The sequence below is a fragment of the Pseudorca crassidens genome, chromosome X (genome assembly GCF_039906515.1).
Source record: "Pseudorca crassidens isolate mPseCra1 chromosome X, mPseCra1.hap1, whole genome shotgun sequence".
NCBI classification, from domain to species: Eukaryota; Metazoa; Chordata; class Mammalia; order Artiodactyla; family Delphinidae; genus Pseudorca; species Pseudorca crassidens.
Genome location: NC_090317.1, coordinates 60,788,666 through 60,813,958, shown reverse-complemented (window position 1 = coordinate 60,813,958; position 25,293 = coordinate 60,788,666). Strand labels below are relative to the sequence as shown.

Sequence of the window (25,293 nt, the reverse complement as noted above, 5' to 3'; positions counted from 1 at the left end):
GTACCATATTGTATTGATTACTGTAGCTTTGTAGTATAGTCTGAAGTCAGGGACTCTGATTCATCCAGCTCAGCTTTTTTCCCTCAAGACTGCTTTGGCTCTTCAGGGTCTTTTCTGTCTCCACACAAATTTTCAGATTTTTTGTTCTAGTTCTGTAAAAGATGCCTTTGGTTATTTGATAGTGATTGCATTGAATCTGTAGATTGCTTTGGGTAGTGTAGTCATTTTCACAATATTAATTCTTCCAATCTAAGAACATGGTATATCTCTCCATCTGTTGGTATCATCTTTAATTTCTTTCATCAGTGTCTTATAGTTTTCTACAGGTCTTTTGTCTCCCTAGATATGTTTATACCTAGGTATTTTATTCTTTTTGTTGCAGTGGTAAATGGGAGTGTTTCCTTAATTTCCCTTTCAGATTTTTCATCATTAGTGTATAGGAATACCAGAGACTTCTGTGCATTAATTTTGTATCCTGCAACATTACTAAATTCATTGATTAGCTCTAGTAGGTTTCTGGTGGCATCTTTAGGATGCTCTATGTATAGTATCATGTCATCTGCAAACAGTGACAGCTTTACTTCTTCTTTTCCAATTTTTATTCCTTTTATTTCTTGTCCTTCTCTGATTGTCGTGGCTAGCACTTATAAATCTATGTTGAATAATAATGGTGAGAGTGGCCATCCTTTTCTTTTTCCTGATCTTAGAGGAAATGCTTTCAATTTTTCACCATTGAGAATGATGTTTGCTGTGGGTTTGTCATATATGGCCTTTTTAATGTTGAAGTAGGTTCCCTCTATTCCCACTTTCTGGAGAGTTTTTATCACAAATCGTTGTTGAATTTTGTCAAAAGATTTTTCTGCATCTATTGAGAAAATCATATGGTTTTTATTCTTCAACTTGTTAATACGGCGTATCACATTGATTGACTTGCGTATATTGAAGAATCATTGCATCCCTGGGATAAATCCCACTTGATCATGGTGTATGATCCTTTTAATGTGTTGTTGGATTCTGTTTGCTAGTATTTTGTTTAGGATTTTTGCATCTATATTCATCAGTGATATTTGTCTGTAATTTTCTTTTTTTGTAGTATCTTTGTCTGGTTTTGGTATCAGGGTTATGGTGGCCTCATAGAATGAGTTTGGGAGTGCTCCTTCCTCCGCAATTTTTTGGAAGAGTTTGAGAAGGATGGGCGTTAGCTCTTGTCTAAATGTTTGATAGAATTCACCTGTGAAGCCATCTGGTCCTGGACTTTTGTTTGTTGGAAGATTTTTAATCACAGCTTCAATTTCATTACTTGTGATTGGTCTGTTCATATTTTCTATTTCTTCCTGGTTCAGTCTTGGAAGGTTATACCTTTCTAAGAATTTGTCCATTTTTTTCCAGGTTGTCCAACTTATTGGCATAGAGTTGCCTGTAGTAGTCTCTTAGGATGCTTTGTATTTCTGTGGTGTCTGTTGTAACTTCTCCTTTCTCATTTTTAATTTTATTGATTTGAGTCCTCTCCCTCTTTTTATTGATTAGTCTGGCTAATGGTTTATCAATTTGCTGCATCCCATAGGTTTTGGATCGTCTTTTTTTTCATTGCCTTTTGTCTCTAGGTATTTTTTGATTTCCACTTTGATTTCTTCAGTGATCTCTTGGTTATTTAGTAACGTATTGTTTAGCCTTCATGTGTTTGGGTTTTTTTTTAACATTTTTTCCCTGTATTTCATTTCTAATCTCATAACATTGTGGTCAGAAAAGCTGCTTGATATGATTTCAAATTTCTTAAATTTACTGAGGCTTGATTTGTGACCCAAGGTTTGATCTATCCTGGAGAATGTTCCATGTGCACTTCAGAAGGAAGTGTAATCTGCTGCTTTTGGAAAGAATGTCTTATAAATATCAATTAAATCTATCTGGTCTATTGTGTCTTTTAAAGCTTCTGTTTCCTTATTTATTTTCATTTTGGTTGATCTGTTAATTGGTGTAAGTGAGGTGTTAAAGTCCCCCACTATTATTGTGTTACTGTTGATTTCCTCTTTTATAGCTGTTAGCAGGTGCCTTATGTATTGAAGTGCTCCTATGTTGGGTGCATATATATTTATAATTGTTACATCTTCTTCTTGGATTGATCCCTTGATCATTATGTAGTGTCCGTCCTTGTCTCTTATAAAATTCTTTACTTTAATGTCTTTTGTATCTGATATGAGTATTGCTACTCCAGCTTTCTTTTGATTTCCATTTGTATGGAATATCATTTTCCATCCCTGCACTTTCAGTCTGTATGTGTCCTTAGGTCTGAAGTGGGTCTCTTGTAGACAGCATATAGATGGGTCTTGTTTTTCTATCCATTCAGCAAGCCTGTGTCTTTTGGTTGGAGCAATTTATCCATTCACGTTTAAGGTAATTATCAATATGTATGCTCCTATGGCCATTTATTTATTTGTTTTGGGTTTACTTTTGTAGGTCTTTTTCTTCTGTTGTGTTCCCCACTTAGAGTAGTTCCTTCAGCATTTGTGGTAGAGCTGGTTTGGTTGTGCTGAATTTTCTTAGCTTTTTCTTGTGTGTAAGGCTTTTGATTTCTCCATCGAATCTGAATGAGATCCTTGCTGGGTAGAGTAATCTTGGTTGCAGCTTCTTCCCTTTCATTACTTTAAGTATATCATGACACTCCCTTCTGGCTTGTAGAGCTTCTGCTGAAAGATCAGCTGTTAACCTTATGGGGATTCCCTTGTGTGTTATTTGTCATTTTTCCCTTGCTGCTTTCAGTAATTTTTCTTTGTTTTTAATTTTTGCCAATTTGATTACTATTTGTCTCAGCATGTTTCCCCTTGGGTTTATCCTGTGTGGGACTCTCTGTGCTTCCTGGAGTTGGATGGCTATTTTCTTTCCCATGTTAGGGAAGGTTCTGACTGTAATCTCTTCAAATATTTTTTTTGAGTCTTTTCTCTCTCTCTTCTCCTTCTGGGACCCCTATAATGTGAAAGTTGTTGCATTTAATGTTGTCCCAGAGGTCTCTTTGGCTGTCTTCATTTCTTTTCATTCTTTGTTCTTTTTCTGTTCCGCAGCAGTGAATTCCACCATTCTGTCTTCCAGGTCACTTATCCCTTCTTCTGCCTCTGTTATTCTTCTATTGATTCCTTCTAGTGTAGTTTTCATTTCAGTTATTGTATTGTTCATCTTTGTTTGTTTGTTCTTTAATTCTCCTAGGTCTTTAGTAAACATTTCTTTCATCTTCTTGATCTTCGCCTCCATTCATTTTCCGAGGTCCTGGATCATCTTCACTATCATTAATCTGAAATCATTTTCTGGATGGTTGCCTACCTCCACTTCATTTTGTTCTTTTTCTGGGCATTTATCTTGTTCCTTCATTTGGTACATAGCCCTCTGCCTTTTCATCTTGTCTATCTTTCAGTGAATGTGATTTTTATTCCACAGGCTGCAGGATTGTAGTTCTTCTTGCTTCTGCTATCTGCCCTCTGATGGATGAGGCTATCTAAGAGGATTGTGCAACTTTCCTGATGGGAGGGACTGGTGGTGGGTAGAGCTGGCTGTTGCTCTGGTGGGCAGAGCTCAGTAAAGCTTTAATCTGCTTGACTGCTGATGGGTGGGGCTGGTTTCCCTCCCTTTTGGTTGTTTGGTCTGAGGCAACCCAACACCAGAGCCTACCCGGGCTCTTTGGTGGGGTCAATGGTGGACTTTGGGAGGGCTCACACCAAGGAATACTTTCCAGAACCTCTGCTGTCAGTGTCCTTGTCCTCATGGTGAGCCACAGCCACCCACTGCCTCTGCAGGAGACCCTCCAACGCTAGCAGGTATGTCTGGTTCAGTGTCCCCTGGGGTCACTGCTCCTTCCCCTGGGTCCCAATGTGCACACTACTTCATGTGTGCCCTCCAAGAGTGGAGTGTCTGTTTCCCCCAATCCTGTCAGAGTCCTGCAATCAAATCTCACTAGCCTTCAAAGTCTGATTTTCTAGGAATTTCTCCTCCTGTTGTTGGAACCCCAGGTTGGGAAGTCTGACGTGGGGCTCAAGACCTTCACTCCAGTGGGTGGACTTCTGTGGTATAAGTGTTCTCCAGTTTGTGAGTCACCCACCCAGCAGTTATGGGATTTGATTTTATTGTGATAGTGCCCCTCTTACCATCTCATTGTAGCTTCTACTTTGTCTTTAGATGTGGGGTATATTTTTTGGTGTATTCCATTGTGTTCCTGTTGATGATTGTTCAGCAGTTAGTTGTGATTCTGGTCTTCTCTCAAGAGGGAGTGAGAGCATGTCCTTCTAATCTGCCATCTTGCTTCCAAATCTCGATTCTTTGTATTTCTAGAGAGTCAGTTGTTTCTTCTTTTTCATTTCTAATTCTACTGATTTGAGTCTTCTCCCTTTTTTTCTTGATGAATCTGGCTAATGGTTTATCAATCTTGTTTATCTTCTCAAGGAACCAGCTTTTAGTTTTACTGATCTTTGCTCTCGTTTCCTTCATTTCTTTATCATTTTTTTTCTGACCTGGTCTTTATGATTTCTTTCCTTCTCCTAACTTTCGGATTTTTTTGTTCTTCTTTTTCTAATTGCTTTAGGTATAAGTTTAGGTTGTTTATTTGGAATGTTTCTTGTTTCTGGAGGTAAAATGTATTGGTATAAACTTCCTTCTTAGTACTACTTTTGCTGCATCCCATAGGTTTTGGGTTGTTGTGTTTTCATTGTGATTTGTTTCTAGGGATTTTTTGATTTCCTCTTTGATTTATTCAGTGATCTTTTGGTTGTTTAGTAGTGTATTGTTTAGCCTCTATGTGTTTGTGTATTTTACAGATTTTTCCATGTAATTGATATCTAGTCTCAATGTGTTGTGTTCAGAAAACATACTTTGTATGATTTCAATTTTCTTAAATTTACCAAGGATTGATTTGTGACCCAAGATAAGATCTACCTGGAAAATGTTCCATGAGCACTTGAGAAGAAAGTACATTCTGTTGTTTTTGCATGGGATGTCCTATAAATATCAGTTAAGTCCATCTTGTTTAATGTATCATTTAAAGCTTGTGTTTCCTTATATATTTCCATTTTGGATGATCTGTCCATAGGTTAAAATGGGGTGTTAAAGTCCTGTACTATGATTGTGTTACTGTCGATTTCCTGTTTTATGGTTGCTAGTATTTGCCCTAGGTATTGAGGTGCTCCTACTTTGGGTGCATAAATATTTACAATTGTTATATCTTCTTTTTGGATTGATCCCTTCATCATTATGTAGTGTCCTTCTTTGTCTCTTGTAATAGTCTTTATTTTAAAGTCTACTTTGTCTGATATGAGAATTGCTATTCCAGCTTTCTTTTGATTTCCATTTGCATGGAATATCTTTTTCCATCCCCTCACTTTCAGACTGTATGTGTCCCTGGGTCTGAAGTGGGTCTCTTGTAGACAGCATATATATGGGTTTGCTTTTGTATCCATTCAGCCAGTCTATGCCTTTTGGTTGGAGCATTTAATCCATTTACATTTAAGGTAGTTGTCGATATGCATGTTCCTATTATCATTTTCTTAATTGTTTTGGGTTGTTATTGTAGGTATTTTCCTTCTCTTGTGTTTCCTGCCTAAATAAGTTCCTTTAGCATTTGTTGTAAAGCTGGTTCGGTGCTGCTGAATTCTCTTAACTTTTGCTTTTTTGTCAAGATTTTAATTTTGTCGTTGAATCTGAATGAGATCCTTGATGAGTAGAGTAATCTTGGCTGTAGGTTTTTCTCTTTCTTCACTTTAAATATGTCCTGCCACTCCCTTTTGGCTTGCAGAGATTCTGCTGAAAGATCAGCTGTTAACCTTATGGGGATTCCCTTGTATATTATTTGTTGCTTTTCCCTTGCTGCTTTTAATAATTTTTCTTTGTATTTAACTTTTGATAGTTTGATTAATATGTGTCTTGGTGTGTTTCTTCTTGGATTTATCCTGTATGGGACTCTCTTTGCTTCCTGGACTTGACTGACTATTTCCTTTGCCATATTAGGGGAGTTTTCAACTATAATTTCTTCAAATATTTTCTCCATCCCTTTCTTTTTTCTCTTTTTCTTCTGGGACCCCTATAATTCGAATGTTGGTGCATTTAATGTTGTCCCAGAGGTCTCTAATACTGTCCTCAATTCCTTTGATTCTTTCTTTCTTTATTCTGCTCTGCAATAGGTATTTCCACTATTTCATCTTCCAGGTCATTTATTCGGTCTTCTGCCTCAGTTATTCTGCTACTGATTCCTTCTCAAGAATTTTTAATTCCATTTATTGTGTTCTTCATCATTGTTTGTTTGCTCTTTAGTTCTTCTATGTCCTTGTTAAACGTTTCTTGTATTTTCTCCTTTCCATTTCCAAGATTTTGTATCATCTTTACTATCATTACTGTGAATTCTATTTCGGGTAGACTGCCTATTTCCTCTCCATTTGTTTGATCTGGTGATTTTTTACCTTGCTCCTTCATCTGCTGTGTGTTTCTCTGTATTCTCCTTTTGCTTAACTTACTGTGTTGGGGGTCTCCTTTTTGCAGGCTGCAGCTTCATAGTTCCAGTTGTTTTTGGTGTCTTCCCCCAGTGGCTGAGGTTTGTTCAGTGGTTTGTGTAGGCTTCCTGTGGAAGGGATTGGTGCCTGTGTTCTTGTGGATGATGCTGGATCCTTTTTTCTTGTGGAAGGGCCACATCTGGTAGTTTGTTTTGGGGGTGTCTGTGACCTTTTTTATGATTTTACAGCCTCTCTGTTAATGAGTGGGGTTGTATTCCTGTTTTGCTAGTTGTTTTACATAGGGTGTCCAACACTGTACCTTGCTCGTCATTGAGTGGAGCTGGGTCTTAGCATTGAGATGGTGATTTCTGGGAGAGCTTTCATTGGTTCATAGTACATGTATCTGGGAGGTCTCTTTTGGACCAATGTCCTGAACTCGGCTCTCCAACCTCAGTGGCACAGGCCTTATACCTGGATGGAGGACCAAGACCATGTCAGCCACACAGCTCAGAAAAAAAAAAGGAGAAAAAAAGAAAGGAAGAATAAAATAAAATAAAATAAAAATGTTATTAAAATAAAAAATAATTATTAAAATTAAAATAATATAAGGTAATAAAAAAGGAAAAGCAAAGAAAGATAGAAAGAAGAGAGCAACCAATCCAAAAAACAAACCACCAATGGTAACAAGTGCTAAAAACTATACTAAAAATCAAACAAACAAACAAAAAATGGACAGAGAGAATCCTAGGATAAATGGTAAAAGTAAAGCTATGCAGACAAATCACACAAAGAATCATACACATACACCATCAGAAAAAGAGAATAAGGAAAAATAAATCTGTATATGAGAGAAAACTAAGGAGGAAGAGGGCAACCAAATCAATAAGCAAATCTACCAATGATAATAAACTCTAAATACTAAACTAAAATAAACCTAAAATCAGAAACAAATTAGATGCAGAAGGCTGACCCCAAGCCTACAGTTGCTCCCAAAATTCACCACCTCAATTTTGGGATCATTTGTTATCTAGTCAGGTATTCCACAGATGCAGGCTACATCAAATTGATTGTGGACATTTAATCCACTGTTCCTGAGGCTGCTGGGAGAAATTCCCCTTTTTCTTCTTTGTTTGCACAGCTCCTGGGGTTTGGCTTTGGGTTTTGCCATGCCTCTGCATGTAGGTCGCCTGAGGGTATCTGTTCTTTGCCCAGACAGGATGGGGTTAAAGTAGCAGTTGTTCAGGGGTCTCTGGCTCACTCAGCCCGAGGGGAGTCAGCGGTATGGAATGCAGGTTGAGCCTGTGGTGGCAGAGGCAGGCATGATGTGGCAAGAACTTGAGGTGCACCGTGTGTTCTCCTGGGGAAGTTGTCCCTGGATCATGGGACCCTGGTAGTGGTAGGCTTAACATGCTCCTGGGAGAGGAGGTGTGGATAGTGACCTGTGCTTGCACACAGGGTTCTTGGTGGCTGCAGCAGCAGCTTTAGCATTTCATGGCCATCTTTGGTGTCTGTGTTGTTAGCCTGCTAGTGCCCATCTCTGGAGCTCGTTTAGGCAGTGCTCTGAATCTCCTCTCCTCGAGCACCCTGAAACAATGGTCTCTTGCCTCTTAGGCAGGTCCAGATTTTTCCCAGACTCCCTCTCAGCTAGCTGTGGCACACTAGTCCCCATCAGGCTGTGTTCACACAGTCAACCCCAATCCTCTGCCTGGGATCTGACCTCCAAAACGAGAGCCTCAGCTCCCAGCCCCCACCTGCCCTGGCGGGTGAGCAGACAAGCCTCTCAGGCTGGTGAGTGCTGGTCGGCGCTGATCCTCTGTGAAGGAATCTCTGTTTTGCCCTCTGCACCCCTGTTGCTGTACTCTCCTCCATGGCTCCAAAGCTTCCCCCCTGCCCACTGCCTGTCTCCACCACTGAAGGGGCTTCCTAGTGTATGGAAAGTTTTCCTCCTTCACAGCTCCCTCTCAGATGTGCAGGTCTCATTCCTATTCTTTTGTCTCTGTTTTTCCTTTTTTCTTTTGCCCTACCTAGGTACGTGGGGAATTTCTTGCCTTTTGGGAAGTCTGAGGTCTTCTTCCAGCCTTCAGTAGGTGTTATGTAGGAGTTGTTCCACATGTAGATGTATTTTTGATGTATTTGTGGGGAGGAAGTTGATCTCCACGTCTTATTCCTCCGCTTTCTTGAAGGTCCCCCCCACCTTTGTTTTTGAGTCTTGTTAATCAGTATATTTTTCTTTTTTACACTCTGACATATGCCCCATCAAGCGTTTATAACTGCTGTCCTCAGAGAAGCTCATGTAGAAAAATATGTACAGGGTGATAAATTAAGTAAGAGAGATAAATGCTGCACCTTAGGAAATGATCAATTCCAATTTCAGTACTTGCCAGAGGCTTTAGCTTTAACAAGATTTTGTATTTTTAAGAAATATGCAAAGTAATTCTTATGGCAAGGCATAGACTTGTGAAATGGAAATGACAATAATGGTAGACTGGTAATAAAGAGATCTGGCCTCTAATCACTGACCAGCTGTGTGACCTTAGGTGAGCCATACTCCCATCTATCTACACTTTTCTTATATAAAATAAGAGTATGGTATTCAATCTCAAGATGCCCACCAGCTTTAAGTCAATATCCATGTTATATAATAGAGAGTTTACAATTTGTTTTTCATACACATTGGTGGTGGAGGGTTATATTTAATGAAAAAACAAGCTAAAAACAGTATAAGTGCAAAGAATTCTTCTATTTAAATTCATTTCAAATTTAGCCATGATCCTAGGAAAATAAACATAATCTAAAATGTAAAAACATACATCTGTTTACCATGAAATTTACTTGTCTTTCAAAATGTGTTTTTAACATTCAAACATGTGTTGTTTATATAAATATTTGACCATACAAGAGTTTGTTTTTATGTATGTCCACTACAATGAAAACACAGATGGAAAAGGCAGGCATTAAACTGAATTGCAGAGAGATAGGGGAGGGAACAAACTTTTACGGGTGACTTATGGTGCTTTACACTTATTATCCACATATGTTATCTCAAAACCACCCTCTGTTATATTATGTCCATTTACTGTTAACTGAAGCACAGAGACTAAAAAATTTGACCATGCTATATTGCAAATTCTGAAGGAGAACTGCGTTTTTCTCATGGCATCTAGAAGAGTTCTGGCACATAATAGGTGTTCGGTTTACCTTTCATGAATGAATGTCAGTAATATTAGGCAGGAACCTGGGAAAACATTCCACATTAAAGAAATGTATGTACATAATATTCAATGAAATTAAAGGGGAAATATACCAAATTTGCTTCTTAGACTTTTTTAGAAATGTAAGATATAACAAGGAAACATGAATCTAAAATTTCCACATTATTCCACAAGTAATGGCTAACTATACATCCTGAGGCAAAGTTCATTTTGGTGATCAATAACTAGAAGGTCTATTAGACTTTTAAACATCTACATAGTTTCTACCACAATCTCAGGAATATATTTATGTGGGAAACATATTTTTATTTGCAGTTTATCTAATATTACAAAAGAAGTCCTATTACAGCACATAACCTTTTCAAAGTTTCTTTCTGCTGTGGGCATGCTGCATTTTGGAAAACCATTAAAAATAAAAAGATAGTAAGCTGTTCACTATTCTTTCCTCTAGTAGAAGTTTTAATAAGCCATAAGCAAGAAGAAAATGGTAATACTTCTTTCTTTTTCTGTATGTTAGTATTTTTATAGGGATAAAAATTTCTGCACAGTATCCATGGCTTTGAAATTTTTTAACCTCAGTTATGCTTAAAACTCCTTTATATCAAATAGAATCTTAGTGAGGAACCCTATGGTTATCTTATCTTTCATTTTGGAAGAGTATGTTTTTAGTAATATTCTGTCTCTGTGTCCTCTCTCCTGCAGTATGGGGTCTCAAGGAACCCTTATGACAGTCCATGGATCCTGAAAGCTGCTGTCATGGCACGTGGAGTTTATTAGTATCAGTGGCAGATTGAATAAAAACAAAAATGAAAAAACCTCAAAAAAGAAAAGTTGGAAGATAAATTTGAGAATATCTTACTGAAAGTATAGCAAAAGAACAGACAGATTGAATATGGAAATCTCAGGGTAACAGTTGTGCTCCAGGTGCAGAGTAACAGTTTGGAGCAGATCAGAAGTTCCAGGAAAATTTCTTTAAGATGATAAAATTGTTGTACTACCAAATGTGTATGAATGTATTGAAAGGAAGTATGTACAACTGGGGAAGGTTTTGAGGATAAATTAGTAGTAGTACCTAGAAAATTAAGCAAGCAAACATACAAAAACCAAAACCAAAGTAAATAAAGAACTCCAAGGAAACAGAATAATAGTATGCAGAAAAGGACAAAAATAATATTATACCACGCAAGTCAAATGTGTAAAGCATTTACATAGTCATAATAATGTTAACACAAAATATCAAACTAACCAAAATTATGGAATAATTATACTGTGAGGATAAGAAGAGAAGAAGTATGCATGTAGGTGAAAGGATCAATAAAGAGATCTTGAAAGAGTTAGACAAAATGCCTTGCATTTCATAGTCAAAAATCAATCAACAATGCCTAACACTGAAAAATCAAGAAGTAGTGATATAAACAGATAGATGAGACAGCTAGGTGTTCCCCAATATCTTTCTCCCTCTTCCAATAATAACTGAAAGTTTAGCTGGGCACATGACTCTCTACAATATAACTACATTTGCAGCTTCCCTTGTAGTTAGGTATGACCATGTGACTAATATTTAGCCAATGGGATTTAAGTGAATATGTCTTGTGGCAGTTTCTGGGAATCCCTTTTAAAAGATAGCTAGTACACACTTTTTGTCCCTTCTTTCTCCCCATCTCTGTCATGCTGCCTGGACTATAAATGCCATAATTTTGGACCTTGAGGACCAGGGCTACATCATAGGGATGGCAGAATGGAAGATGGAAGGCATTAGAGTCTCTTGAGGACTTCACAAGGCAGAAGGGCCATGCCAGCTCTGGACTTGTACATGGAATTGAAATATCTTGTTTAAGCCGTTGTTATTTTGAGTCTTTTTGTTATTCACAGCAAAACCTAATTCTAATTAATATACCACATTATTCAGATGGTGGTAAATACCAAAGGAATCATCTTAAAGAGTAGAAAGTACTCTGGCTATCGGGAAATGGTAGGAGGAGAGGAGTAAAGAATGTTGGTTTTGTAGCAAGTTCTACAGAACTTAGCTCCTTAAGCTATGTGCATGTATAACTTTGATTTAAAGAAACATTAAAAACAGTGACAACAAAAACACATGCTCTGTATTTCCCTAATTGTGGCTTTTGATTAGGCTCCTCATACCATGATACCACTCCAATTCCTCTTCAGTCATTTATATTCTTTTGTCACCCCTTTTGCTAGACTTTAAGCTCCTTAGAAATAGGACAAATGTCTAACGCATTTCTAGTTCCCTGTTCGTATATATAACACATAGCATGCTCAGTAAATACAGGATTTTATTTGATTTCTCATCTGAATCCTAAAAAAAAATAAAAAGCATGGCTCTGGACAGAGCAGTATTTATTTTGAGAACACTATTTATTTTGAGAAATGTGCTCTATGATTTCTCCCTATATTTCTCCCTCTTTCTTCATATATGTATGAGAAAATACTTTATTTCTTCCTCTGGAAGAGTTCTGCATTTTGTCCTTTTTCTTTAATAGTACTTCATTCTTGATTTTCTGTAATGATCCTCCAGTGTGAGCTGAATCCTACTTATACTTGCTCACAAGAGTCAATTGTTAGCATCTCTTTTGAACTCTGCATTGAAGAAGCCATGGAATCAGCCATGGCAGGAATCTTTATATCATAGAAATCAACAAATGTTATAAATCAGGGCTTTTTTTTCCTTAAATAGCTGGTTGTTAAATACCACCATACGTCTGCCACTATCTAAATCTTATACAAGTATCTTTTAAATGGAATGTAAACTACAGTTCCCACGACTGATCAATATAATTTTTCAATCTATCATTCATTATATAATATGTGAGATGTACAGTACTCCCCTATTATCTGAATGAATGCCTGAAACCAGGGATAGTATCGAACGCTATATATACTATGTTTTTTTTTCTATACACACACCTACAATAAAGTTTAATTTATAAACTAGGCACAGTAAGAGAATATCCAAGTTGCCAGCATCACTACTCTTGAGATTTGGGGCAATTATTAAGTAAAATAAGGGTTACTTGAACACAAGCACTGAGATACCATGACAGTCAATCTGATAATTTAGATGGCTACTAAGTGACTAATGGGTGGGTAGCATATACAGCATAAATACACTGGAGAAAGGGATGATTCACATCCTAGGATGGAGCAGGAGGACACAAGATCTATCATGCTATTCCAAACAGAGCACAAATGAAAACTTATGAATTGTTTATTTCTGGAATTTTCCATTTAATATTTTCAGACTGCAGTTGAGCACAGGTAACTGAAATTGCAGAAAGCAAAACCACAGATAAGGGGGGAGTACTGTATTTCAGATCACCTCATGCAATTTTATGAGACTTATGCGCTGCCAGCTGTGCTAAGAGGGCAGATATCTCATGCAATTTTAAAAACAGTGTTATCGAGATATATTTAACATGCCATACAACTCACTCATTTAATGTGTACAGTGAAAATATTTTTAACATATTCAGAGTTGTGCAACAATTACCACTAGCTAATTCCAGAACATTTTCATCATGCCAAAAACAAACCCTATACCCATTAGCAGTCACTCCTCATTCCTCCCTCCCACCAGCCCCTAGCAGCCACAAATCCACCCTCTGTCTCTATAGATGTGCCTATTCTGGACATTTCATATAAATAGAACTATAAAATATGCAGTCTTTTGTGACTGGCTTCTTTCATTTGGCATAATGTTTTCAAGATTCATCTATTTTATAGCATGTTTCAGTATTTCATTCCTTTATATGGCTCTATAATATTCCATTATATGCATATATCACATTTTGTCTATTCATTCACTTGATGAACATTTTTTCCTACTTTTTTGCTATTATGAATAATGCTGTTGTGTACATCCATGTATAAGTTTTCTTTAAACAACAAATATTTGTCTAGATCAAGGCACCAGTAGACCTGGTGTCTGGTGAGAGTCCACTTCCTGGCTTGTAGACAGCCAACTTCTCCGTGTGTCCTCACAGGGCCAAGAGAGAGAAAGAGAGATGTGGCTCTTTTCATTATGGCATTAATCTCATCTTGAGGTCCTCACTCTCAGGAACTAACATAACCTAATTACCTTACAAAGGCCCCACCTCCAAATATCATCATATTGTGGATTAGAGTTTCAACATCTGAATTTGGAAGTGACACAAACAATAAGTCCACAGTAGTAATGTTTACCGAATATTCACTAATAAAAGACAAAACTGGCAATGTGATTTCTACTTTTTTCACTGAGATCACACTGCATAAGATCAAGTTATACTTGAAGATTCAATGAAAGGAAGAGCTTATTTGTGAACTACCCAGACAAGTGTGATAATTTTTGCTAAGATTAAAACTTTTCATATCAATAAAAATGATTATTTTATACACTTTTCTAACATGAATCAATGTGCAGATTGTAGGCGTAGTCACCAGTTCTATATACAAGGATTTCAAAAATTACAAGAAAAATTTGAAGGATACTTTGTTGATATTCATAAGCTTAGAGTTTCTTTTCAATTTATAGTATGCCTTTTTGATTTTCATGTTAATGATGGTAAGCTGACACAAGAATTGGCAGTTTTATTTAATTTGAATAGATATAATCTTGAAATTGATAAACTTTTCTTCAAAGTCAAATCAATTTTTCCTAAAAAAGATGAATCAATGTTCACACTCAAGATAGCTTTACCTCATTCTGTATAGGTAGCGTCACAAGATGCATCCAATTTGCTCTCCGTACAAACTCATTACTGTTACATTATCAGTACTTGAACTCTGCAGCTATCTCCAGCAAGGGTGGCAAGGGTGTCTTATTGTGTGTGTTACTTATAATCAGAAATAATACATCATCAAGTTCAAAACTTTTATTCCTGGAGGTCATTAAAATTCATCTTTTTGTTTTCATGAGGCATCACCCTCAAGTGTGTTCTGGGTAGCACTGATTCTTGGGGGTACCAACAGGAAAAAGCAGAATTGTTTTGGGAACAAGTAGACTGGAGAAACACTTGGTTATGGAAAGTTAATAAATTTCATTACAGCAGAACTTCACAGAGCCTTGGAGTATGTTGATACTTATACTAATCTCCTTGGGACATGGGAAAGTATAGTATTAAGTGTTTTCCTAAGTAATTTGGAACTGGCTCCCTGAAGGGACCAGTGATCCTTAGAATATATTCAGTTCTCATTTCTTTCATCCCAGTGAAGCAGGTAATTTGTTCTCTCTCTCTCTCTCTCTCTCTCTATCTCTCTCTCTTTTTAAACAGCTGTGAACACTGAATTTTAGAGAGTGACACCCAAAGTTATCCCATTAGTTACTGGTTGAGCTGTGAACGCTGTCACCGTAATACTAAAGTGTTAATTGAAATTCCACCTTGTATTATATGTAGAATTCAGAATTTCTGACCATTATGAATAATCAGTCTCTTAACATAGATGAATATTTTTATTGTTTCTTTGGTCCCTAGTTTATGTTTGTAGTACCATAGAACCACTTGAAGTAATACGATATAGCAACTTTTTGCCAACTTTCCAAACAAGTTAATGTTAATAATGTAACATGTAGTAGAGAGGCCATTAGTGGAGAATGCCAAAAACCTCCAAACAAAGCAAATATACTGTCTTTTAAAAATTTTATGACAGAAGAATATCTCTCGTTATTACATGCTGGCCAAATTTTGTAGTGTAAGTTCCCCATTGTTAGAAGCCCTTGTAATAATCTTTCATTAAGACTAAAGATAATGTTAATTTTACAGGACACACTTCTTTTTTTTTAAATTGAAGTATAGTTGATTTACAATGTTGTGTTAATTTCTGCTGTACAGTAAAGTGATTCAGATATATATATATATATATATATATACATATTCTTTTTTATATTCTTTTCCACTATGGTTTATCACAGGATATTGAATACAGTTCCCTGTGCAATACAGTAAGACCTTGTTGTTTATCTCTTCTGTATATAATAGCTTGCATCTGCTAACCCCAAACTCCCACTCCATCCCTCCCCCACCCTCTGCCATTGGCAACCACAGGTCTGTTCTCTATGTCTGTGAGTCTATTTCTGTTTCGTAGGTAGGTTCATTTGGTGAGGACACACTTCTTAAATAACAAAACCAAGGGCCTTGTGTCTCACTTTGGAAACAAAGGGTAATGTTCTACTTTGTCAATCTTGATCAATAAAATATTATTATAGAAACACAGAGAGTTCTAGCTAAATCCTTCTAAAGGAGTTTGGTGATTTCCCAGGGACTTTTGAATGGTCATTTTTAGAAGATCACGAGGTTGGATTCAACAATACTCCAGTGCTGGTGCATTGATATTGCTGACTAATTATTGGGGGATATAGTTATCCTTTCTTTTCTTTATATGATAGACATTATACCAGTTAGTGATTTTCTTCTGGAACTCACAAAGTTCAAGTGGTAATGTAAGGTCCAGAACTGACCTGCTTATAACTTCAGTGAATAATTTACCATCCATGAGTGTTATTTTCAGTAATCAGGCAACATCAGATGCCATTATGCACTAAAACTTGTATAAAAATATTGTTGGATAAAAAGAAAGTACCATTTCATGGTTGTTTTCCTCTTGTATGACTTATCTCTTCAAGTAGAGCAAGAACTAAGATTTATATTTTCATTCTAGCCCTATGGTGACTAGAATAGTAAATGACATCCTATATATTCGATTAATACTTGATATATCAGTTAGTTTTAATTATTTATTAGCAACATTTTTATCTGAAAGGTGTGACCTTGTTCTTCTATACCTCATAGGACTATTGCAAAGGAAAAATAAAATGTCACAAATGTGAAGACACTTAAAGCAATGACTCCTTAACTGATGTCCCTGTGCAATGTCAGTCTTTTGAAAAAAGTGTTCTGTAGTCATATATGTTGAAATGATGTTGCATAATTCTACACCTCTCTCTTCAAGCACATTTTTTTTACATCTTTATTGGAGTATAATTGCTTTACAATGGTGTGTTAGTTTCTGCTTTATAACAAAGTGAATCAGTTATACATATGTTCCCATATCTCTTCCCCCTTGCATCTCCCTCCCTCCCATCCTCCCTATCCCACACCTCTAGGAGGTCACAAAGCTCTGAACAAACTGTATTATCTGCAATAAAGAAACAAGCTGCTCTGGTCTGAATAACAAAAAAAAATGATGAATTGATGTTATCAATGTAGATGTAAACACTAAAGGAAATACCTTTTTTTTTTTTTTTTGCTTGATGCAATTATTGGAAACATTTTAAGTATGTTTGCAACAACTTAGTTATGTGACTCTACAGTTGGGAAGTAGCCTTGGGGGGGTTCCAAGACCCATCGGGGATACCAAAATCCACAGATACTCAAGTCCCATAGTTGGCCCTCCATACGAGAGATTTTGCATCTCCATGTATAAGTTTTTGAGTGGACATACTTTTCATTTCTTTTGAGTGTATACCTAAGAATGGAATTGCTGTCATATGGTAACTCTATGTTAAAAATTTTGAGGACTGTTTTCCAAAGTGGTTAAAACATTTTATATTTTCACCAGAAGTGTATAATGGTTCCAATTGCTCCACATCCTGGCCAACACTTATTACCTGTCTTTCTTATTATAGACATCATAGTGGGTGTTAAGAGGTATCTCATTGTGGTTTTGATTTCCATAATGACAAATGATGTCGAACATATTTTAGTGTATTTATTGGCCACTTGTACATCTTCTTTGGAAAAATGACTATTCTAATCTATTGCCCATTTTTAAATTGCACTATTTGCCTTTTTATTATTGATATGTAAGAGTTCTTTACATATTCTGGATAAGATCCTTATCAGATATTTGATTTGAACATATTTCCTCCCATTCTGTGGGTTATCTTTTTCACTTTATTGATGGCATTGTTTAAAGCACCTCATACAATTTTTTAAATTAATTTTTATTGAAGTATAGTTGATTAACAATGTTGTGTTAGTTTCAGGTATACAGCAAAATGAATCAGTTATACATATATCCATTCTTTTTCAGATTCTTTTCCCATAGAGATTATTACAGAGTATTGAGTAAAGTTCCCTGTGTTACAGAGTAGGTCCTTTTTGTTACCAATTTTATATATAGTAGTGTGTATATGTTAATCCCAATCTCCTAATTTATCATTTCCTGCCACATTTTCCCGTTGGTAACCATAAGTTTGATTTCAAGATCTGTGAGTCTGTTTCTCTTTTGCATATAAGTCCATTTGTATCATTTTTAAAATTACATCCCACATATAAGTGATATCATATGCTATTTGTCTTTCTCTGTCTGACTTACTTCATTTAGTGTGATAATCTCTAGGTCCATTCATGTTGCTGCAAATGGCATTATTTCATTCTCTTTTTATGGCTGAGTAATATTCCATTGTATATATGTACCACAACTTCTTTATCCATTCCTCTGTTGATGGACTTTTAGGTTGCTTCCATGCCTTGACTACTGTAAACAGTGCTTCAGTGAACATTGGGGTGTATGTATCTTTTTGAATTTTGGTTTTCTCTGGATATATGCCCAGGAGTGGGATTGCTGGATCATATGGTAGCTCTATATATAGTTTTTTAAGAAACCTCCATACTGTTCTCCATAATGGTTGTACCAATTTACATTCCCACTAACAGTGTAGGAGGGTCCTATTTTCTCTACACTCTCTCCAGTATTTATTGTTTGTAGATTTTTTGATGGTGGCCATTCTGACCAGTGTGAGGCATTTTTCAGAGAACTAGAGCAAAAAAATTTAGAATTTGTATGGAAAAACAGAAGACCCCAGATAGCCAAAACGATCTTGAGAAAGAAGAATGGAGCTGAAGGAATCAGGCTGACTTCAGACTATACTACAAAGCTACCATAATCAAAACAGTAATCAAAACAGTATGGTACTGACACAAAAACAGATACATAAATCAATGAAACAGGACAGAAAGTCCAGAGATAAATCCATTCACCTATGGTCAACTAATCTATGACTAAGGAGGCAAGAATATACAATGGAGAAAAGACAATCTCTTCAATAAGTAGTGCTGGGACAACTGGACAGCTACATGTAAAAGAATGAAAATAGAACCCTCCCTAACACCATACACAAAAATAAACTCTAAATGGATTAAAGACCTAACTATAAGGCCAGACACTATAAAACTCTTAGAGGAAGACATAGGCAGAACACTTTTTGACATAAATCACAGCAATATCTTTTTTGACCTATCTCCTAGAGAAATGGAAATAAAAACAAAAATAAACAAATGGGACCTAACAAAACTTTAAACGTTTTTCACAGCAAAGGAAACCATAAACAAAATGAAAACACAACCCTCAGAATGGGAGAAAATATTTGCAAATGAAGCGACTGACAAGGAATTAATCTCAAAAATATATGAACAGCTCATGCAGCTCAATATGAAAAAAACAAACAACCCAACCAAAAAATGGACAGAATCTCTAAATAAACATTTCTCCAAAGAAGACATACAGATGGCCAAAAAGCACATGAAAAGATGCTCAACATCACTAATTAGAGAAATGCCAACCATACAACTTTTTAAGGCTTTCATTTATGACACTCTTCAACCACAACATGAAAATTATTGAAAATACCTTACCCGAACTATTTCACAGTCAACACTCAATTCAGTTGCCACTGCTTCAATTTTCTCTCTACAAACAGAGCCAAGGCTGGTCATGCCATTGTCCCAGTACTTCTTAAGGGTGGCTAAGTCTTGGTCACTGAACTGAGTGCGGTCTTGTAGCTGTAAAAAACATTTTAAAAAATTAGAATACTCAAAGGAAAAATATTAAATCATCAGAGTGATATGTGCTAGGTTACTTTCAACAAATAAATTATTTCACAATTCTTACTCTGTGTTCCCCCTTCCTGAAATGGGCATTATCATGGTATTTATTACTATGACATGAAAGTGTGCTAGAATAAAATGAGTAAAAAATTTACCTGATAACAATTAAGCAATGTTGATAAAAATGGTTGTAGTCACATAAATAATACATATTAATTGTAGAAAATACAGATATATTTAAAAAGAAGAGAATTTAAATCACTAACAATCCTGGAAATTACACTTGTTAATTCTAATATATGTTCTTTCAAACTTTTTTCTATAACACATATATTCACATTCACACTACATATATTTAAAAACATACCAGTCAGGATCATGTCACAGTGTTGTCTTTTGATAAATTAATCTAGATTTACCACAGATTGGCTCCTACTAATGTTATAATAAATTAAAAGACTAAATAAGATAAATGTAATAAGATAATGTTGTTTTCAAAGAACAATCATATTTATGGCTTCAGAAAGTTTCAGAATAAGCCCATCCTTTTTACTCTTAGGGTTTTTTTGAACCAATAAACTATGGACTTTATATATTGTTTGAATTCAACGAATCCTGGAGGCATCCCTAGGAAATAAATTAGAAGCATGATAGAATAATGACCTCTATTTGTGAATAAGGAGTCATGAAAAGAAAGGTCAAAGGACTTATTCAACAGGGCACAGAGGGACCATAGCAGAGCTAGAAGTAGAAATATATCTGATTATTTTCTAGTAGCTTTATCCCTATGGTGTCTCCAATTAACTCAAGGGGTGGTAAAAAAATCTGAAAATTAACTTTAGTTAAAAATATAGGGACTTCCCTCCTGGTGCAGTGGTTAAGAATCTGCCTGCCAATGCAGGGGACATGGGTTCGAGCCCTGGTCCAGGAGGATCTCACATGCTCTCATGGAGCAACTAAGCCTGAGCCACAACTATTGAGCCTGCATGACACAACTACTGCAGCCCCCGTACCTAGAGCCTGTGCTCCGCAACAAAAGAAGCCACCATAATGAGAAGCCCGCACACCTCAACTGCAACAAAGAGTAGCCCCTGCTCATGGCAACTAGAGAAAGCCCGTGCACAGCAATGAAGACCCAATGCAGTCAACAAATAAATAAATTTATTTAAAAAAATATATATATATATGTATGCTGTTGAGGGGATATATGTATACATATAGCTGATTCACTTTGTTTTACAGCAGAAACTAACACACTATTGTAAAGCAATTAGATGTTAAAAAAATAAAAAGGAAAACAAAAGAAAAATGCTGACACGTGGAAGAAATTCTGCAAGAATATATAATAACCAACTGTATATAGGGAAAACAGAAGATTTTCACTTCCTAAGTTAAATATTGTTTAAACAATTTAATAGGAACCTTTATGACCAAAATTTTAAATAAAAATAAAATTTGAAAACTGAATATCTATATCTATATCTATCTATCTATCTATCTATCTATCTATCTATCTATCTAACTATATGCTGCAAAATCCTGTATGTGTGTGTTTGTGATGAAAGAATGTGGTGAGAGCGAGAGTGAGAGACAGAAAAAGCCTGTGAGACTGAATGAATTGAGGACAAAAGTGGCAAATCATTATGTCATGAGATGTGAGGTTCTGTTGCTGCCTTCTACCTAAGAATAAATGATCTGGCCCCACAGAGAGGTTAGACTTCAAAGACTTCCTAGACATAAACTGCTTTCAATGTTTCCTTCCTAACTGAAATTTAAAATGGAACCCTCTCCTAAATTAGATATAGGTAACAACAGAAAATAATGTACACAACATATAAACCATGACTCAAATAAAAGAGTTATCATAACTAAAACTGATACAATACTAAACAACAGGTGCAAATTTGTCTTAAAGCTACAATCTTTTGAAAAGAAATGTTAGCTATCAGGAGGAAAAACAATATATGAATTCTCAGTTTACCACCAAGAAAGTGAAATTAGATTGTACAATTAGCATGTGTCTTTTCATAAGACATATAGTACAGTTTTTCTTTGAGTGTGTGTCAATCAATTTCCTTTCCAGCTAGATCTGTTCTTCCCCAAGTTAAAAAAAAAAAAACCTGATGAGTAACAGTTATTACAAGTATTGGTACTAAATTACATGTTTCCAATAAAAGAATCAAAACATGTCATCCAAGTTTCTTTTTTAATCAAGTGAAATAACCCTCAAGTTATAATATTTATAACATAAAAATCTCATTACATGTCCCTCCTATATTGATTGTACAATATTTGTGGAGCTAAAATTCTCAAAGCAAAACAAAGAGCAAAATAAATGGTAGTAAGGTTCTAGGTAGATTCAAACAATTCATAACAGGCAGCATAAATATTCCCATATTTTTCCATTGAACCAAATTCTCCACTATAATTTAGCCTACATTATTGTCAATTGGAAGGAATAATGAACAGAACACTGAACACACTGAGCCAATTAATTTGTAATTCATTTAGAGGACATCCAAAGCTGATTCATCCCTTAAATTGAACTAAATAAAAGCTGATTTGATTTGTTGGAAATGTCCTGCATTAGCAATGCTGAAGGCAACTTATGACAACGCCTGATAAGTAGAAGCTTATGGGGGAAAGGGCAGTTATTTTTAAAGCTCCTAAGAGCATATTTTAACTAAGAAAATAAATAAGGTAATAAAAATCAATTAACATTAAAACTGAATACTCATTTACTGAAGAAATAAAATGTGGGCACTTAAAGGAGAAGGCGAATTCTTCCCCGAGGAGCCTGAAGTTGAAATCAGTTTTGTCTCTCTACTGAAATCTAGAACCTAGGGGTAAGACAAGAATAAAGACACAGACCTACTAGAGAACGGACTTGAGGATATGGGGAGGGGGAAGGGTGAGCTGTGACAAAGCAAGAGAGAGGCATGGACATATATACACTACCAAACGTAAGGTAGATAGCTAGTGGGAAGCAGCTGCATAGCACAGGGAGATCAGCTCGGTGCTTTGTGACCGCATGGAGGGGTGGGATAGGGAGGGTTGGGAGGGAGGGAGATGCAAGAGGGAAGAGATATGGGAACATATGTATATGTATAACTGATTCACTTTGTTATAAAGTAGAAACTAACACACCCTTGTAAAGCAATTATACCCCAATAAAGATGTTTAAAAATATATATATAAAGCCACTTTCACTTTACAAGACAACCCTCAGCCTTAACTGCTGACTTAAGTGAGGGAGACATATTAGTCAATTATCTTGCTGATTTTGTTCAGAGCAACATTCCAGTAACCCTGGAAATCCAGGTGAAAGCTGAGGTTTGGCCCATGTGACAAGACAATTGTTTTGATTTCACCTGGATTATATTGTAACACAATAGAAAAAAATCTTCTGGCCTCTTCACCAGCCTCTAGGACACTTCCAGGAATTTAGTTCTTTTATTTTTCTCTTAAAAATAAAACTAAGTGACAAAACTCTGATATTGGGGAGCAGAGTTTCCTGTTTTAAGTATGTATCTTAGTTAAATGTGGAACTGAATTATATATTTGTACATAGGAGTAACCCTTTCGAAGTGAGAACTATTAAAAAAATTCTAGCTCAATTAGCACTTCCTTCACCTTACTCCCTCAGCTTTCCATATGCTGTGCACTACTCTGCCTTATCCCAATAATCAGTCCAGATATTAACCCATGGTATTGAGATTTCAAACTTGTTTTGTGAAAGCTTGTTCATTTTTCCACTAGACAATGTGCTGCTTAATAGCAGGTATCATGCCTTTTTACTTTTATTTTCATTGTAAAAATAAATATGCACTTGATTAAAAAAAAGCCAAACAATTAGAAAGGTATAAAATGAGCTACAGTCTCTCTCCTTCCTTAGTTACAAACTTCCAATCCTGACACCAAAGGCAACCACTGTCAGTAGTTTCCTGGGTAAATTTCCAGGGTAAAAATGCATATACACTTAGAAAAAAATTGATGATACTATAACTTAATTTTTTTCACTTCGTATATCTTGAAGATGTTTCTATATCATCACATACAGATATACTTCAGTCTTTTTAACTTCTACATTGTGCTCCATCATATGGACACTATACAATTTATGTAATTGTTATCTAATATTTTCTAATTATATTATCTAATTTAGTTATCTAATGGCGAACATTTAGGTGGTTTTCAGGTTATTGCTATTAAAATCAATGCTGAAATGGACATTCTGGTACCTATATCTTGCTTTATATTTGCAATTATATATAATAGGAAATTCCAAGCCATATGTTTTTATCACCTCCACTTCTTCCAGTTGACAAGGAAGGGATTCCTGCTTAAAGTTATAGGGATTGATAAACAACTGATTCTCAACACTAGACAGATGAAATCAACAGTAGTGTATTAGTCACACATACTCACAGCCTATAAGAGGAGAACACTGTATGCCATGCAGGGCCATAGGATAATTCTACTTGGAAACAGAATGAACAAGCAGAGGCTGTGGTGTAACCCCTAGGCATGGTGAAATCTCTGTTTCCCACAGGAGAATGTGATTGACTTGTTTGAATCATTCTGTGGGCTAGCAGGGAACTGTAGCTTGCTATTCAGGGATAAGCAGCCACTGTGCCTGGTCCCCATGCTAAGGAGAGTTGTTTGAATATGGTACTTTATCTTCAGGAACACGATGATAAGGGGAACTTGTGATTGGGCCATCATTCAAGACCCACTCGGCTTTCCCTAGATATCAAGACACATATAATATGGGGATTTAATTTTAGGTCTTATACCACAAAATGGAATTGGTTGGCCAAAGAGTATGTGCATTTAATTTTCTTTTTTTTGTAAACATAGAGAAATTGCCTGAACAAAGGCTGAAATGTATGATAGTCCTTATTTTCCTACATCTTTATCAATGCTAGGTATTATACAACTTTATAATTTTTGCTAGTTTAGTGAAACATGGTATCGTGCTCTTTTGATTTATATTTCTTTAAGAAAGACCAAGCGTTTTTATATGCTTATTGGCCTTATTTTTCTGAGAAATGCTTTTCTTTTTTATTTATTATTTTTTAAAAATTTGTATATCCTTAGTGACCAGGAATGTGCTAAACATATGTTAGATATCTTTTTTGTAAACAATGATATTTTAAATCATATGAAATACATTTTCTATGATTATCAATGCATTACCCTTTTAAACTGTATGATTTAAAAAAATGTATGCTTTACAGATATATTATTCCATTCAATTTACTTATTGATACAGTACCCACCTCCAGTGAAAATGTCTTCTTATCTATAAGAGATTGAATATGGGGTCCTAATAAAGAATACTATTTTGTGACTTCTGGGTGGAAATTTAATTTAACTATTTTTTTCCAAATTGTGATCAAACACACTAATATAAGATGTACCACTTTATTTTTAAGTGTACAATTCAGTAGTGGTAAATACATTCACATTGTTGTGCAACCAATCTCCAAAGTTTTTCATAGCCATTAAACAACAACTCCCATTTCCTCATCTCTCCAGCCACCTGGCAACCAGCATTCTACTTTCTGTTTAAATGAGTTTGAATACTCCAGATAGCTTATCAAAGTGGAACAATACAGTATTGGTCTTTTTGTAGCTGCTTTATTTCACTTAGCATAATTTCCTCAAGGTTCACTCATGTTATAGCATGTGTCAGAATTTCCTCTCTTTTTAAGAATGAATAATATTCCCTTTCATGTATATACCACATTTGTTTATCAATGTTTCTGCTGATGGACATTTGGGTTGCTT

At 35.8% G+C, this 25,293-nt stretch overlaps 1 protein-coding gene across 1 annotated transcript in view; it reads right to left on the bottom strand.

Moving 5' to 3' along the window:
- HDX (highly divergent homeobox) overlaps positions 1–25,293 on the bottom strand; it is a 181,589-nt gene that overhangs the window by 50,188 nt on the left and 106,108 nt on the right. The window contains exon 5 of the mRNA XM_067722881.1: positions 19,309–19,455. Within this exon, the coding sequence (XP_067578982.1) occupies positions 19,309–19,455 (147 nt within the window). The remainder of the gene's footprint in view (positions 1–19,308; positions 19,456–25,293) is intronic.